Source organism: Pantherophis guttatus, chromosome 1 (assembly GCF_059756535.1).
Source record: "Pantherophis guttatus breed Tessera chromosome 1, ASM5975653v1, whole genome shotgun sequence".
In the NCBI taxonomy this organism is placed as follows: domain Eukaryota; kingdom Metazoa; phylum Chordata; class Lepidosauria; order Squamata; family Colubridae; genus Pantherophis; species Pantherophis guttatus.
In genome coordinates this window covers 263,203,528-263,221,348 of record NC_142063.1, presented here as the reverse complement: position 1 = coordinate 263,221,348, position 17,821 = coordinate 263,203,528, and the positions used below count along the sequence as shown (strand labels likewise).

At 37.0% G+C, this 17,821-nt stretch overlaps 1 protein-coding gene across 3 annotated transcripts in view; it reads right to left on the bottom strand.

Annotated features, from left to right (window-relative positions):
* GRM1 (glutamate metabotropic receptor 1) overlaps positions 1–17,821 on the bottom strand; it is a 210,265-nt gene continuing 192,444 nt past the window's right edge. For 2 of the 3 annotated variants that reach the window (XM_034418969.3, XM_034418970.3), the window contains exon 9: positions 1–5,010. In XM_034418969.3, coding sequence (XP_034274860.2) covers positions 4,122–5,010 — 889 coding nt within the window. In that variant the 3' untranslated portion in view covers positions 1–4,121. Of the gene's footprint in view, positions 5,011–8,826; positions 8,912–17,821 lie in introns of all 3 variants that reach the window. The other variant, XM_034418971.3, reaches the window with a different exon arrangement.

Here is a 17,821-nt window from a genome sequence, read left to right as displayed (position 1 = left end):
TTATAAAGATAATTTTAATTAATCATACAATAGACAGCAAAGAAAACTTTTACAGATATCTCAGAAATTTGTGCAATGACATATTTTGTGAGATCTTGCCCTTCAGAGAGACAGTTACTGTATCCAGTAGCTAGGTATCCAGTTCCCAGTTGCATTACAAATTAAAAGCTAATATTTGAAGCATTAATTAAATGTTTCTTGTAGCTATTTTTGTAAAATTAGTGCTTATAGATTTACCAGAACAGAATACAAATTGCAATCTCTAACTAGCACAGAAGTTGTATGACATACTGATTTTTTTTGTGTGCTTGTTGACCTTGTTACATTAGAAATGGGAAAAATACAGTATTATCCATTTTCAAATGATGTTCCAGTTCAGATCAACATTGTAGAACCAATTTAGCTAAAGAAAACTATATTCTACTGCTCTGTACTGCAGATATAGATATAGATATATTTGTTTCTCAAGTTCATTTTAGTTCTTAGGCAGTACCGGATGATTCCCTGTCTACTATTCAAAAATTGTAAAAATCTTTTGAGAGACATCTAGGGTATGTATGTATGTATGTATGTATGTATGTATGTATGTATGTATGTATGTATTGGGTACTGAAACTAGCCAATATTAATGGAATGTTCCTCTGTACCTAATGCCTTCCACTGTACTTCCCTTTGTCTACCACAGGGGTGTCAAACTTGCGGCCTGTGGGCCGGATGCATCACGCGCTGGCCACACCCACACCCGGTTTAGCAAAGGGGGAAAAAGTCATGATACGTCAAGTGGCGACATGAGTTTGACACCCCTGGTCTAGCACACTGTGTTTCAGAGGATTTGAATGGGATAGATTTTAGAAAGATATGGGGGTCCATAGGAGGGGCAGAATTGAAAATTCTGTTGCATACAATATTTGCTTGCATAACCTTGGCTCTTGCCCATTTCCTAAATTTCAGAATAAAAATGAACTTAGTTCAGTGAAAGTTAATTAATATAAGGACAAAGTTACCTTGCTGTATTCACCTATTTTTATAGAATTGCATGGCAAAAGTCTATATAAATTGCTTCTCTTATCCATAAAGTATGGTACCATTGCTGGAATATTGGAGGTGTAACTTAAGATATGTGATTTAAATACAAATAAGGTAAATGCCTTATCTTTAAACTGGCTTTGATTATTATGGTTTTTCATGTAAAGCATTGTATTTTTAGCCAAGTTTTTAGAATAAGCTATAAAGTATCCTATAGTAGTTGGGCAATAAATCAAATTCTCACAATCATTACAGACATAAAAAACCCACTTGCTTTTGATGGAATATATTTTTCCAAAAGCCCCTTGCCCTCTCTGAAAAAAAGGAACTTGTGTGCAACTTTGGTGCAGAGGAACACAGAAGCTCTATATATCTCAAAATGTTAAGTTATGTTTCAGAGACATATACAGCTTGGTTTTTGCTAGCATACCTCTGAGTCAATTTTATATCTGCCTCAGATATTTTCCAGATTTTTTGGTGGGGAGCATAAAGCCATTGGTGCATAGCTGTCTTTAGATTATAGGAATGATTGCTCCTGAGGTTCAGGGTGCCTCAGAAAGATGCATGAGGAACAGCTGATACTTTACTAGGGGAATGGAGTTAGTCCTAAAAGAGCAAACCAGAACAATATGTGTAGAGACTAAAAAGATTATTTTGATGGAGGTCCAGCAAACATTTGGAAATGACTCAGATACTTCCTAATTCACTGAACTATAAAAATGGATCAAATATAAGACTGAGACTTGCAAGATTGGTGTCAGTCCCACTAGGTCAGGGGTGTCAAACTCGATTTCATTGAGGGCTGCATCAGGATTGTGTTTGACTTTGGGGGGCTGAGGTGGGCGTGGCCAGGGTGGGCATGGCCAGCTTGATGTAACTCATGTCAGAGGCGCCTGTGATGGTCCGAGCATTCTGCTAGCAAAAATGGCCTCCTGCAACCCTCTGCCAGCAAAAATGGAGCTCAGGAGGGCCATGCAAGCTCAGTTTTCGGCTGGGACATCCTCTGCCACCCTCTGCACACAGCCCTCCCTAGCTCCGTTTTCGCTGGCAGAGGCACCGTGGGCTGGTCCTTTGCTGGTTCCAGGATGGCCCCATGGACCAGATCTAAGCACCCTGTGGGCCAGATGTGGCCCATGGGCCTTGAGTTTGGCACCCCTGCACTAGGTAGACCAGATCAAAAATCAATCCTACAGGAACGCTAAAACTACTTTTATTGAGATCGGCTATAACAGCAGAACTTTGCAAGTCTGATTATTGCAAAACCAGTGTCCAGAAGAATGATTTTTAGAAGGACATATGACAGAAAAGAGGAAACATTTATCTTGTAAATGTCCTACTCAGATTCACCTAGGTGCAACTTCATGGTTTTCCAAATTCTCCTTGTGTCTGGATTCTGATTTTAGTTTAACTCTCCTTTTCTTAGATGACAAAAATAAGAAAAAAGATAAGAAAAAAACAGAGTGGGCACAAATCTGATCCAAGGATTATTATTATTAGAAAATAAATCTGGAGAAGGTGGGGGAATATCGTGAAACTGGAGGAAATCTACAGAGCAGGAGTAGAAAATTAACAGTGGAGAATGGTGTCAGGTACATAGGTTTTGCTAAAGGAGGAAATAAATATATATGTATTTACCATGGCAAAATATATATTTTACTTTTCCAAAGGAAGCTAAACATGATTTAAATATTTTTCTGAAGGTTCTGTTTAAGGTTTAATACTGCCATGTGCAAAATTTCTAAAAGAGATGCATTCTTTATTAATCACATTTCCTTAAATCACATGAAATAACAACTTATTGGAGCACTGATTATTTTCAACAGCATAATTCCACATGGCAAATATATCAGCAAAATCAAACACCCTGTTATAAGGGGCAGCTTAGCTCTTTAAAAATGTTTCAGCACGACATACAAATCTTCAAAGGTTTATAATATATTTTTAAACAATGCAATATAAAACATGATTGAAACATAAAAAATATTCATAATATATTTCTAGGACAATCCTCCAGTGGCAGTTATTAGATGTTACACATCACATGTTGTATACAGTTACATATATACAAATACATACACGCGCGCACATACGAAGACAGAAACATTCATTCTCTTGCATCTACTATGAATCTAATGAACCGCTATTAAGAACAACTTTTTGCTTAAAGTAGTAATTGTTGCTGAAAATATATAATTATTTTATATGTAGTTGTTTCCATAGTAACACAAACAAACAGTGTAATTACATGGCAATCTCATTGGATTATTAAAGTTGAGTCAGTAACTATTGTTTTGCTACAGGGAATGTAGTGTTAACAGTCACCTGGCTTGCAGTCTTCTATCACAATGGCAAATCAAAGATTTCAAAACTACAGGGATTCTGGACTTGATTGTATCAATAAATTTTTCTGTGACTTTCTTATGCTTTACTCCAGGTTTTTTTTTAAAAAAATTAGTATACAAGGGGAGGGGGGAATGCTAAATCAGTTTTTCTAAACGTTCTTTATGAGCTATATGCTAACATGCTAGGTGACTCCCCCAACATAAATTTCAGGAGATGTCTTGCTATTTCCACTTAAAAATGGTTTAGCAAAATATATTTTCTCCTTTCAGGCAAATGTCGCTGCATTACAGTACAGTCTGCTGCATTCAATGATGATGCATATTGTGGAGACACAGCATGGTTCTCCTCTAACTTTTAACACGCAGTCATATTCAAGTGTTGTCAAGAGAGTACTGTATATGATGTGACTGTGTGTTTGTGAACACTGGGTGTTACTGTTACACTTCCTTTTTGCTATAGAAGTTGTACATGGGATTTGTGCTTTGTCAGAATTCCGATGATCTTCTCAGAATACACTACTCTTGAACACAATAATTTCCTTTAAAAAAAAACAAAACAAAACCACACACATAACAAGTAAAGAACTGGAGCCCTCTAATGGATTTAGTGCAGGATACAAATTTTTGCCCCACCTTTTACACCATGCTCATTGGCCTTCACTTGCCCCAGGGGGCTTGTGCTATTTCTCCCTGTCCAATTAAAGCTCAGAGAGAAGACATGATCTATTTGCTTTCACCAGAGCAGCTTCTGTTCTACAAAGTGGATGAGCTTTGCTTGTAATCCCTCAAAACAACGGCGGTGTAAGTTGCATTGGGAGGTATGCAAAGCACTGATTCGGACACAGGAGAACTGGGCACAGAGCTGCCTGAAGCCACTGAATCTCGAAAAGGAGATGGAGGTGTCAGTGCTGGTGAATCTTCTAGAGTCAGTTTGCTGGTGGCCTGCTCCTCTTCTTCCTCCTCCTCCTCCTCTAAATTTCCTGGCCTCTCATACACATAATCTTGGATAAGCTTAAACTTTTCATTTTCTTCTTCTTCCTCTTCCTCTTCTTCTTCTTCTTCCTCCTCCTCTTCTTCTTCAGATGGGAGTGAAACTGGCTCTTTACTGAAAGTGCCCATTTGTAGTGGCAATATCTGTGGCTGCATTGCTGGAGGATGATAGATGGGCCTCAGTCCGTTTCCTGCACCAGACACGGGCATTACAGCATTGAAATCAGGAATGCCCGTGGAAAATTTGTTGACCACACCCTGCAGCTGCTCCATAATGGATCGCGGTGGTGGAGGTGGGGGTGGGGGTGGTAAGACTTTGGGACTCTGTATGTCCTCTGCTGCTGCCTGCAGTGGAGGCATCACCATCACTCTTCTGTGTACAACCATGGAAGGACTATTCATTTGGCTGAAGTGCACTGATTCGCTTGCTTCCTCCTCCACAACATTGTACAAAGTCTTACTGCTGATGTCCGAAAAAGTGAGGCTCTTGCTTGGACCTGGATAACTTTTAGTTAGGGGCTTGATCACTGCTGTCTGATTGCATCCTAGCTCCTTATTCTTCACATGCACTGAGAGCCTGTGCCACATATGTTGTCCCTTGGGAATTTCTCTTCCACCTGGTTCAGACCATGACACAGACTTGCCATTAGAACTGGAAATAAAATAAAGATGTGTTTATTTACATTTCCATAGGCAGACACAGGAAACCAACAACACATTCATCCTAGAAAATCCCTGTATGTTTTGCAGTCTTAGTTCCTCCAAGAAGCAACTACAGTGGGAAACAGCAATTGTTATTAAATCTAGAAGTCTGTAAATGAAAGCAAATTATTCCGTTAGTTTCAGATGCTGGGGACAGAGCAACATGTTGCAGAATATGCATGGCTGCCACCAGACACAGAAAGTAATGGATCTTCATTTCCTCCCCCTGTAATGTTGGTAAGGAATAGCAAATGAACCGATTCCAAGACTCTTTGTCCCCGGTTTATATACTTCCTGGGAGGAGATGCAGAGAAACATCAACAGCAATGACTGTAACAAGCATATTGTTTCTTTATTAAATGTTGTTAGGGTGAATGGGGTAAAATGTTGTTATTATTCATTATAAACAGCAGCTTTTTTTCAAAAAGTAAGAAGCCTCTACATTTACAGCCTCTACAGGAGAAGGGAGGGTGAATGGGAAATGGATACGCCCATCTCCTGCTCTGTTTTCAGCCTATGACTCTGAACAAGCGTAAAATAAGTGCATGCACATAAGACATAGTTTCCAAAAATGATGCAGAAACTCAACTTCAATCTTTAAAAAGCACTCAACTTTATACTATATAATCTTTAGTTGGTAACATTTGATTTGCATTTCACATGCAACAATTTCCACAACACATAAAAAATTTGTCTGGTCTGGTAAAAACAGCAGTACAAAACGTTCTAGCTCCAATTTGTGGATGAGCAGAATTGCAGTCAGAAATATTCTCGTTCATCTGTTGAATTTTCTCCATTAGAGTCATGGAGGTTTGAGGATTAACTTTCTCATGGCCCATACATCTACAGTTTTACTTGTGTACATACTGTGAAAAATCAGTCTCACAACCTCTATGACAACAAATATTTTAAAACACAAATGCAGACATAACTAATACCTGTAAGTCTGTTATACATTTAGTAAGTATAAATGACCTTAAATACTTGGGGAAAAGACATCAAAAGCAATGACTGTCTGTCTCTTTGCTCCAGGAAAACCCCACTATTTACAAAGAGGTTACGTTCATGATATGGAAGTACCAAGAAAGTATTGTAGTGAGTAAGAACCAAAGCAACAGTGTAGGAACACAATACTTTAAACAAGATTGTTACTCTGAGAACAATCAGGCTTACCAACAGTATTAATTACAACAGTTTTAGATGGTTAGTGGAATTTTTTTTGTAGGCATGTTGTTGTTAGACATTGTGGGAGTGTGGGATTACAAAACAGTTATGTAAAATAGCTTTAAAGGGCAGGTATTTCTGGTGATTTTTTTCTATATCACATGGAAGTAAAATATTTTATTCTGAACAATGGACTGAAAGTTCACATTTCAGTCCATTTTTCAGAATAAAATACACTGCTCAAAAAAATAAAGGGAACACAAGCAGAAGACGTCTGAGATCTGAATGAATGAAATAGCCTTATTAAATACTTTGTTCGTTATGTACAGTAGTTTTGTGTTCCCTTTAGTTGTTTGAGCAGTGTATAAACTACTGTATGTAAAGAACAAAGTATTTAATAAGGCTATTTCATTCATTCAGATCTCGGATGTCTTCTGCTTGTGTTCCCTTTATTTTTTTGAGCAGTATATTTTACTTCCATGTGATATAGAAAAAAATCACCAGAAATACCTGCCCTTTAAAGCTATTTTATATTTATAGCACATGGAGAGTAAAAACATTCTGCTGCAGGCTCTGTGATGCTCAGAGTAGATACTACAATAATCCTATGCTCTATAAATTAGATTTATGTGGATGTATCTATTTAGTACCTTCTGATGCAAATCACTTGCTTTGCAATGCACTATAGTTTCAGTACATTTCTCTATTGCTGATGGACATACTGTTTGGCAATGTAAATGCTGACTAGATAAATTTATATTTTATCCAGTGCTGTAGTTCTATGGATTGAAGCTGAGTTATTTCTCAAATGAAGGTCTATGTAGACATGCTCAGTTAGGAATAAATCAAGGCACAGAATGCATTTTAGATGGAAATTTGACTCTAGCGGCTTTCAGGTATAAGGCTGAAGTCTTTTAAATGGGTGTCACTGGGTTATTTAGTTGGGAAAGCTTGGTGGAAAGCTTCATGTACAGGATTTATATATTAGCGTTATTGGATTTTTTTTCTGTAGGAGAAAGTGAACCAAGCTCCAAATTTAGATCGACAAGGACTTAGTTCAAACAATGTATTTAATGTTCAGAAAACAGGCCAAAGATGCTCTGTAAGATCCATGGGAATGGATTTTATACTTTTATATAGGTATAGAATATAAAACACAATGCAATACAGAATATGTTGAACAGTAATACTGATTAATGCATATAAAAACAACACGTTTAAAACGTAACTTATATATGTTGGTATACACCCACAGACATACATACGTATGCATGTACACACACACACACACACACACACACACACACACACACGTTCCTTTCAGGTCAGTGGGGCTGACTCCCAGGCAAGAATTTTTGGAATTACATACTTATATTACTCCATTTCTGAATTTTTTTCCCTCTTGGCAGCATCTTCCGAATTTTATTTTAAATCAATGTTGACAGGAACTCCAGTTCCTGAAGTTTTTTTTTTTCATGAGTATTATATCCCAACAAAAGTTTCAGTGAGGACTTCAATCTTGTCCACAATGCTGATGACTAATAATATACCTATTTCATCAGATTCAGTTTTGTGTGTCATATAATTTCCATTGTCATCTGACATACAAAGTAGAATCCAATAAAATGGATACATTATGTCATTTAATACTGAGAATGGTTGATAATTGTTTTTAAAATTTCCACTGATGTTCCTTATATTGGATGGTTTGCCTATAATAACCTTATTTTTTCAGCAGCATTTTTTCCCTCTGTTATCCCGCCTTACTTTCTTCTCTGTGTTTAATTTATTGCTCTTTCTCCCCTTTGTCTTTCCAACAATCTAGTGAAAGCAGATTCAATTCCATTAACATGATTTGAAATTTACTGCGTAATCTATGTGGGCTCCCCCATGCAACTGTTTTTTAAAAATGGTAGTTTTTCTTGCTATATCGTTGTTCTACTTAATAAACAATTTTAATCCAGCTCTAATCTGTGACTTTAAAAAATTCCTTAGTTGCAAAACTTTAGATGTGATAGGAAAGAAGAACTATATAATAAGTAATTATTACTATTGTCCCATTGATTCAATTATTTTTTGTCTTCCAAAATTCCAATATGGCCAACTACATGAAGTCATGTTCATCAGTGAGTATTTTTTGTATTTGGTCTATGACTGAGTATTTCTGAAGCCCTCAGTAGGCAGGAAGAACTAGACACAGCCAGGATGCAGCTGAAGCTGCTAGAGAAAATGGACAGCTGTCATTGAAAGAAGACCAGTTCAGCTCCATGCAAAACCATGAACAAGAAAAATTGTGGGGTAAATTAGGGGAAAGATAAAATGAACAGGTAAACTATTTTTTTTCCTTTTGCAATTCAGCCAGAAGATGTTGAAGTGACAACCATGAAAAACAGAAAAAAGATCCTCCAAAAATTATTTGACAGTGTCCTTGAAAGAATATATGGACAAGCAGGTCAAGGCAGTGTGAAAAATGGGACACATACACGACTTTTCTATCATTAATGGCATGCACCATTATTAGAAATGAGAAAGTCATGAGAAAGAGAAAGCAATGGGTTAAAAAAAAAAGATACACCACTGTTTGTCATGCAGCTTTTCTTACACATTCACTGCAGTTTGGGGTTTTTCAAAGCTGCACATGTGCCGACGGACACTGGCTGGTGGGCGAGAATTCTGGCTGCCTCTTCCTGAGGATTGAAAAGAAAAAGATACCCAATGAGTGGTTATCCACATCCACATTCAGGGCAGTTGTACCACTCAGTAGGGTGCTGTGTTCCACCTTCCTTGGACATCTTGCCATTTCTCCACCATGTCTGCATTACTCGGGTTACAATTCTATGCTTGCTTACCTGGGAGAAAGCCCTACTAAACTCAAAGGGACTGAGTTCCAAAGAGATTTGTGCAGGAGTTGCACTGTTCATGGTTGAACTGCTTCTTTGGTTCCACACTTACTCTGTGCTCCTTTACACAACATTCCTCTCTTGATCACCTTGCTTATGTGCCTAAAATGTGGACGTGCAAATAACCCTTGAATAGGTTGAAATCTGTGCTCTCCTACAACAGTGCCTCCAGGGGCATCCTTGGCATGATCATGTGCACTCTCTCTGTGCTAAAATGGGAGAAAAATATCTCTTAACCTACTCAACCTCCTGCGAAAAATCAGAGATTAAATGAAATGCAAATGATTATACTGTGGTGGGTAGATCAGAATACACTACAGGTCCCCCTTAAACAATTTGTCTGGCTGCCCATGGTGAGGAAGAATTAATTCCAGGCAAATAAACATTACATTTTTTTCTTCACTGGAACCAGTGGTTCTCAAGCTTTTCTTCACCATGGACCCCCTTTAAATACCTTTGGTGGCCACGGACCATGGCCACGAATCCCCAAGACTTAACTCAAGACTTAAATCATAACATTTCTTCAAGCCTTTGGGGATCCCTTGTGATGACATTGAGGCTCTCCCAGAGTACCGTGGACTACTGGTTGAGAACCACTGACTGGGGACTATTGATTCAGCTGAAGGAAATAGGTGGATGGCTAAGCCAGAGAGATGTAAGTTGGTTAATAACTTTTGTGGATTTATCTGCATGTAATGCGCCAAATTTATTTAGGGATTGGTATAAAGTATGGATGTTTCCTTGCCTATGGACTGAATACTTCAAAAGAATGTACGTGCAGTATAGTGGTTATCTGAAGAGTTGATAGCTTTACATAGTGCACTGGGTCCTCCATTCCTTTATCACATTTTCATCATTTGCTTTATTTTGGCCCACATTAATGAATATGCTAATCAATATTTTGCTAGCAAAAAAAAAAAATAGTTATAGCACTGTCAGAAGTGTCATGAAGATGACAAAAACATAATGAAATAAATAGAAACTATCACTTACCTGTTGGTTTTGTAACTTCCCACCCTGATAACATACTAAATTGTTGTGTAATATTATGAAATGCTCATACATTTTCTATGCTCTATATGCAATGTTTCCAGAGGGAAACCACTGATCTTTATTCAAATGGTAGTTTGATTACCGCTTCATCAATGAACATACATAGCCCTTTATTTTTACTACTCTGTTGTAATGACATTTTATAATAGAAGGGAGCATATGTTGTGATATGAAAGGCAAAGAGGTGGCAAGAAATAAGCTGGCTGTGTTCATACAATATATAAAACCTGTTCACTGAATTAACACCTTTTCCTTGGGTAATATACTGATTTATAAGTTAACCAATTGAAACAAACAAACAAATAAAAAAACCAACCCCAAACTGAGATTCAAACTAGTCAATGTGTTCACATGAATGTTGATGCTAAGCTCTTTCTTTCTGGCTAATCCTAGCTTATTCTGTAACGGAATAAAGATGATCTCCAACCTGCATGGAAAGAGACAGCTGCCATTTTCCCTTGGGCACATGATGAAATATTACAAGTCTTATTGACTACACAAAACTGAAATGTGAAAATCTTACAGCTGTATAAGGTGTACTCATTTTTACACAGTTTCAAATAATTCTGCTGCTTAAGCCGCTTTAAGGCTAGAGGGTCCACCTGCAGGAAAAAAACTGGGATAAGGTTGGTTCTGAGGAAAACATATATCAGAAGTCTAAGCAATTATTCTTATATTTTGAAGTATTGATAATTCAAGCAAACATGAATTTTCTTTTGGTTGTTTACTGCAGCAAACATCCATATTCATGCACTGGGAGACATTTGCCCTTCCCTAGAAAATAATGCATAAGAAACTTTATATCAGGGGTTGTACAGGGGTGAAATCCAGCAGGTTCTGACAGGTACTGGAAAACCGATAGCGGAAATTTTGAGCAGTTCAGAGAACCGACGGCGGAAATTTTGAGTGGTTCGGAGAACCGGCAAATACCACCTCTGGCTGGCCCCAGAGTGGGGTGGAAATGGAGATTTTGCAATATCCTTCTTCCAGGAGTGGGGATGGAATGGGGATTTTGTAGTATCTTTCCCCTGCCACGCCCACCAAGCCACACCATGCCCACCAAACCACACCAACAGAACCGGTAGTAAAAAAAATTGGATTTCACCACTGGATTTCTACAAACATCAGTGTATCCTCTGACACTTCCATTGCTCCCATCCATTGCTTTCTCTGTTTCTTATTTTTTTAAAAAAAATAAAATAAAAATAAAAGTGATATATGAGACTGACAAATGGAAGGCAAAACTCCAGTCTCCAAGTATTGTAGTTGCCTGCAGCGGTAACTTTGGATCAGATATTTAGCTTTAAAACTGGGCTCTGGAAAGACACGGTCAAAAAAGAAATTAGTTTTAATAACCATGTGTCATTCTAAATTGGATTATATAAATTATGAATAAAGGTTTGCTCTCCAGAGAAATAAACTGGATACTAGATACAAATGAAAAGAATTCTGTGTGTAATTCACTATTAAAGAGATACATTTCTAAATATCTAACTTTCTTCCTTTTCTTGCTTTATAAATATTTACAGGTCTACCATTACAAGGGAATATGATATGATATCCAGTCAAGCAAGAAATTAAATGATGCGCACATACACACTCATGCAAAAACAATGTGAACTTTCTTTTCTAATTTTCCATTGTAATGCATTTACACCCTCTACCTTGGGAAGCACAGAAATGTCAGATAGTTATAAGCATCATTCATGAGTCCTGGTACATCTTTGCTCTCTCCTAAATGCTGAGCTTCATAATGCAAGTTTGTCTCATGCTACAGATCTATACAATAAATCAGATGTTTCAGTAACAAATGATTGCTTCAAGGAACAAGGAAGAAAACGAGGAGCATATAGCTGCCTTCATGTCTACTGGGTTTACGCTCTCATTCTAGAGCATTATTTTTCAACTACACAATTTCAAGATGTGTGGACTTAAACTCTTGGAATTCCCCAGCCAATAGAATGTTTGTAAAAACTCTTCTTAAAAGATCAGTTTGATATTGGACCCAATTTGAGGGTGGGTCCCCTTCATTGGAGGCTTTCAAAGTGAGGCTAGAAAGTCATCTGTCAAAGGTGCTTTAATTGCATTCCTCTTTCAGGCAGGGGATTAGATCTGATGACCTAAATATAACTAATCATCATGTAAATAGTAAAACTTTGTCCAACTCTTTCCCTTAGAAGGTTGTTCCTTATGCAAAGAGCATGATTAGATTAACTCAATCTTCTCCCGCATTTTACTCTGTGCGATGGTTTGCTCTACCAAGGGAAGCATTGCTGCTCAGACTTAAGACAAAGCAGACATTACATCAATGGGCTGAGCAGAGAATAATGATGCCTCGGTGGAGCAGTGGACTAAGTGCTGTTAAGTGCTAGCACTTAGCTGCCAGCTGCCTGCAATTAGTGCAAGTTCAAATCTCACCAGGCTCAAGGTTGACTCAGCCTTCCATGCTTTCGAGGTAGGTAAATTGAGGACCCAGATTGTGGGGGCAATAAGCCAACTTTGTATAGAACAACACCGCTTAGGAGGGTCCGAAAGCCCTAATAAGCAGGTATATACAAAAAAGTATGCGGGCTATTGCTATAATGCATTGTAAGCAGCCCTGAGTCTACGGAGAAGGGTGGCATATAAATTGGACGAATAAATAAATAATAAATACTTGCATGCTTAAATTAAGGTATAAGCCACAGCAATGTAGACTTACTTCGCTTAAGCCCTATTTCAAAGCAAACCAGGGCATGAGAGAAGTGGTATTTGTGTCAGGCTGACAGGATTTCTGTAAAACAAATGAGTAAAACCTTTGGGAGCTTTGATTGTACTGTTCCAGCAGCCACCATCTTGACTTTTGTGACAATATCCTGTGGATATCCCTGCAGGCTGAGCTGCAAAATGGTTTCTCTCTTTTTCATATTTTCTTACAAAGGTACAATACAAAAAAATGCCAAGGCTTGCTGAATGCCCTGATATTGGTATCACACCAAAAGGGGAGTTTCAGACAAAATCTGGACTGTTGTTCTTCCCAGCTTGTTCTTCCCCATTTTGTCTTTTTAAAAATTGTTTTTATTGTAATTCCTTGCTTTAATTGTTCTGAGCTGCTCAGAGTCATTGGGAGTCAGTGACATAGACATTTGATCAATAGATCTATGAATCTATAAAATGGCAGTTTTTGTTCTCTGAGATCTGTGAAAAAGATGGAAATTCAGCCAGCTAAGCCAAGAGAGATGCGGTTTGCCTGAGAATTGATACATATTTAATGCAATATTTATATGTCAGAATGTAGAATACTATAGTACTTGGATAACAATATATAGCATTTATTAAAACCAAGAGGCTGGTAAAATGGAATAATAGTAACTACATGATTATCTAAATGTTAGAAAATATTAGGAAAAATGATTTTGTTTTAATACTTTGGAAATTAAAAGCAAAAGAATCATATTTTGACGGTTGCAGTAAACTGAAAAACCTAACAAAAGACTTTTGCTGCTGACAAATGAAGATATCAGATAAAAATATTAATCATCACATGAAGCTAATGTGTTTATTTATTACAGAACTCTAACTGCTCTGAGTGAACCCCGTGGCATTTTTAAAATATTTACTTATTTATTTATTTATTTATTTATTTATTTATTTATTTACTTATTTATTTATTTATTTATTTTCAATAGCCTTCCAATTCAACCAACTGACTCTGGTTAATAAAAAATACAAGAGCCTATAGTATATGAGATGACTGTTAGCAAGCATTGGATACACTGAGAAGTAGAGGGGCAGGCTTTATTTGAGTGAGCTTACCCACTTCAGTTAATGTAGAAATGTGTTTATAGAAATAAGTGGGTCCAAGGAATGCATGGGTTAACAATATGGTCTTTCCTGAGAAAAGCTCTCTTTTCACTTAACATTCATGTATTAGACCAAGAATACTTAACCTCCATATCCCTTCTCAGATAAATGTATTAAAATTAAAGTGCATAAAATCAAATATAAAGCTATAGACTGCATTGCAAAGGAAAATGATTTTACCGAAATATAGTTATCAAATTGTTTAAAATGAGAAAGCTAGTAATATAGATGAAAATAAAGCTGTCATTTCTTTTCCTGCCCAAGTTCACGGATCCTGTACTAAGCAGCCACTCTTATTGACAGCCATGCTATAGAACAGAGGTGAGGAACGATGGCCCCTTTATAACTTGGCTGACTCAGGAATTCTGGGAGTTGAAGTCCACAAGTCATAAAAGGGCCATCGCTCCCCACCCCTGTTGTAGGTCATTCAGAGGCAAAGTTGCAAGTCCTGTCTGTTGATTTAACGCATCAGTCCTTTTGCAGCCAAAAGCTAATGGGACTTGGCTTCTCTGTAAAGGGTTCTTGCCCTTTCCAAGACAAACTCACACATATACACAAAATCTCCATTGATTCCTCCTGTTCCAAACAAACATTTCCAACATGTTTAAAATAAATCTTTGTCTCAAAGCAAATACTTTTTTTTGCTGCTCCATTAGACCGCCAATATGACTTTTCAAATCCTTTCATATGCAAGTCCCAGGTGCCTAGCCCTTTTCTAACTTGGCACTAGTAGCTCCTACAAACCTCTAGAGGCCTTGCATTTCAGAACAATTGTCTACCCACTCACAAGACGGGCCACGGTTTTCTATACAACTTGAAATGGTGTGTGGCACATTACCGTTGTCAAGCAATTATATCACTGAAACGAACACTAATTCCTAAGTTAGAAGAAAATTGTGCCATAGAGAATTTCTGTAGTATATAATAAGTTCTGAAGCATATAAGAAAGTCCATATAAAGCCTATTCATTAAATTTATTGAGTCTCAAAATGTGGTCAAATGTTTGTCAAACTTAGTGTGTTTTAACCACGGAGAACTGATCAGTTGAGCCAAAGGAACTGTTAATTCATTGCTGAATAATAGAGTAATGCCAGTCACCTAAAAAAAAAAAGTCTACTTGAAGTTGGATTTGACAAATACCTACCTTCTATTGCTTCTAGCTCTGGGGACAAGATATTCAAGAAATTGTCAGCGATTAAATTGCAAACATTATTGGAACATATTGATTACCTTTGAAAGCCTATGTTCAGCTGGCCCATTTCAGGGACAGAATTACTCATATATTTTTAGAGATTATTTCTATAGGAGAGAGAACTAGGGATAGAGAAAGGAAATATAACCTTCTTATACTTGCTGGTAAAATTCTTCTGGCCAATCTCAATAAACCGGAGATTGAAAAAGTATATTGCAACGATTCTATGTAATTTGTATAACCAGTCCCAGAGACTAGCTCTGAATAATTGTATGTTAGAACTTTCTTAAGAGTGTTATTGAACAGAACTTCACCCAAAATGCTATTTAACATGTATGTGATGGCATTCGAAAGTCATTAGAAATCTGAGGCATGATGTCACTGACATGTAAACGATATCTGGCTTTTCTCTAATACATTTAAATTGGCTACTTCTCAGTGCTTGCACATATAGTATTGATGGATTGGATCACAACAAATTGTTCCACATTGAATGCTAATGAGTGTTTATAGAACTTGGAGAGTTTACAGGCCCAGAAGAAAGAAAAAAAATCGGAGCATCTCTAGATTTACTACTAATGTATGTAATTTTCATAGCAGGAAAATACACTGTACTATCTCTTTTAATTGATACATCAACTATGTCCTGCCTTGAAGAGAAATATTTTTACCACAGTAAAGCATGGATTATTAACTTCATTCTTGGACTGCTGTGTGGCTCTCTATTTGGATCTGTGCTTGAAGTTGATACAGACCTGATGCAGAATGTAGCGGAAAAGAGATGGACAATGTACCATGCACAGGAAATTGTGTAAGGTGCATATTTTCTACCAGATCGCCTTCCACATTTTGTTGTTAAGAATCGAAAACCTTTATAAAAGTCCAGGAACTGAAATATCTTTTCCTGACTAGAGTCTGTTGGATTACTATAGTTGCCAAGAGAGATTTTATTGATGATGTGATATTCTGCAGTCTGTGATATGGCAGTCACCCAGAACAGGATGCTTTAAGATACTGCTTCTGTTCCCCAGTATATTCTCCACTTGCTATGCACAAAGTAATCTCTCTGTTCTCCTTGATATTAGATGCTGTATTGATATTAGTAATATTTATTGTAGAGATGCTCTATTGGTTTTTATATATTAAATTTGTTACACTGTATGTTATGTACCACTCAGGGATAATTTTAATGATGAGAATAAATGTCAAGATAATAGTAAAATAACGAATAGCCTTTAGATGGTGCCAAACCAATCAAGAGAGATAATTACATTCAGAGAAGTGTGCACTGTTAACAAATAGAGCCAAAGAAGCCATGAGGAGCAAAAAATAAATGTTTTTTTCCCCTTTGGAAAGTAAATACATTACTCAAGTATGGAGGGGAAAAAAAAGAGAATACAGACTTGTTTGCAGTCCAAACAACCTGAAAGTAAAATGCAAATCAGAGGGAAAGGAAGAAAATAAAAAGTGCAGGGATATTATTTTTCTAAAATAAGACCAATGAGAAAAAAAAGCATATAACCATTTAAGGGAGAATTCAATATCAAAGTTATTGGCCTTCTAATAAACACCCCACACATTTTTATTGTCTAAGATTGGCCTCTGCACCCAATGACTGAAAACAAACAAATGGAACATTAACTTTTAAAAAGGATCTGGGGATTCAGGAAATTATAGGTCAGTTAGCTTAACAACAGTTCCTGCAGATACAGGGAAGCTTTATTAAGGACAGATTACTAAGCATATTAAGGACATTAAGTCTGCAAAGTTTCAGCTGAGTAATTTCAAGTGATTCACTGTGGTACATGTTTTAAACTCCCCCTTGGCACCTATTTTTATAAGGCAAGAAATAGCAAGGAAGAGGAATTAAAATACCGCAACCTCCAAATTGTTAAACAAAAAGCATACAGAGTAGTTGTACTGAACCCATGCAACATTTGTTCTGATGGCTCATAGGAAAATTTAGCTTTTTCTGGAAATAATGCAAATATAGCTTCTCCTGGAAACAATGCATTATATACCGCTTGCACAAACTTTTTTTTTTTAAAGTATGAAAAACTGTATTAACACTTTGTTAGTAATAATACATTGTGATATATAGTTATACTATAGGAAATTGTTTTAACAACTGGGTATATTATCACAGATTCACTCACACAATGAATAAATTCACATCTCTCTGTTGCTCCCCATCTCTTCAAGGAAACCTACCCAACTCAAACAGGAAAATAGCAAGACTCCATGTTTGATATACTATCAAACTCGCAGCCAGCAGGCCGGATGTGTCACATGCTGGCCACGCCCACGCCCGGTTTAGCAAAGGGAAAAAAAAGTCCCGATATGTCACGTGATGCCGCCATGACGCTGCGAGTTTGACACTCCTGTTATAGGATTTGCAGAGATTGTCTTTTTCTGCATGTTTTTATCCCCACAATTTACTTTTCAGATGCCATGGGAAATATAAACATCAAATGCGATCATATCATTGTTAATGGATATGTTAGTCCTGATCTCTTCCCTAATGATTCACAAAATGAAATGTTTTGTCTTTTTAACAGCCACCGTGTCCTAGGTTAACATTTTAACTGAATGATCTATGACAGCAACAG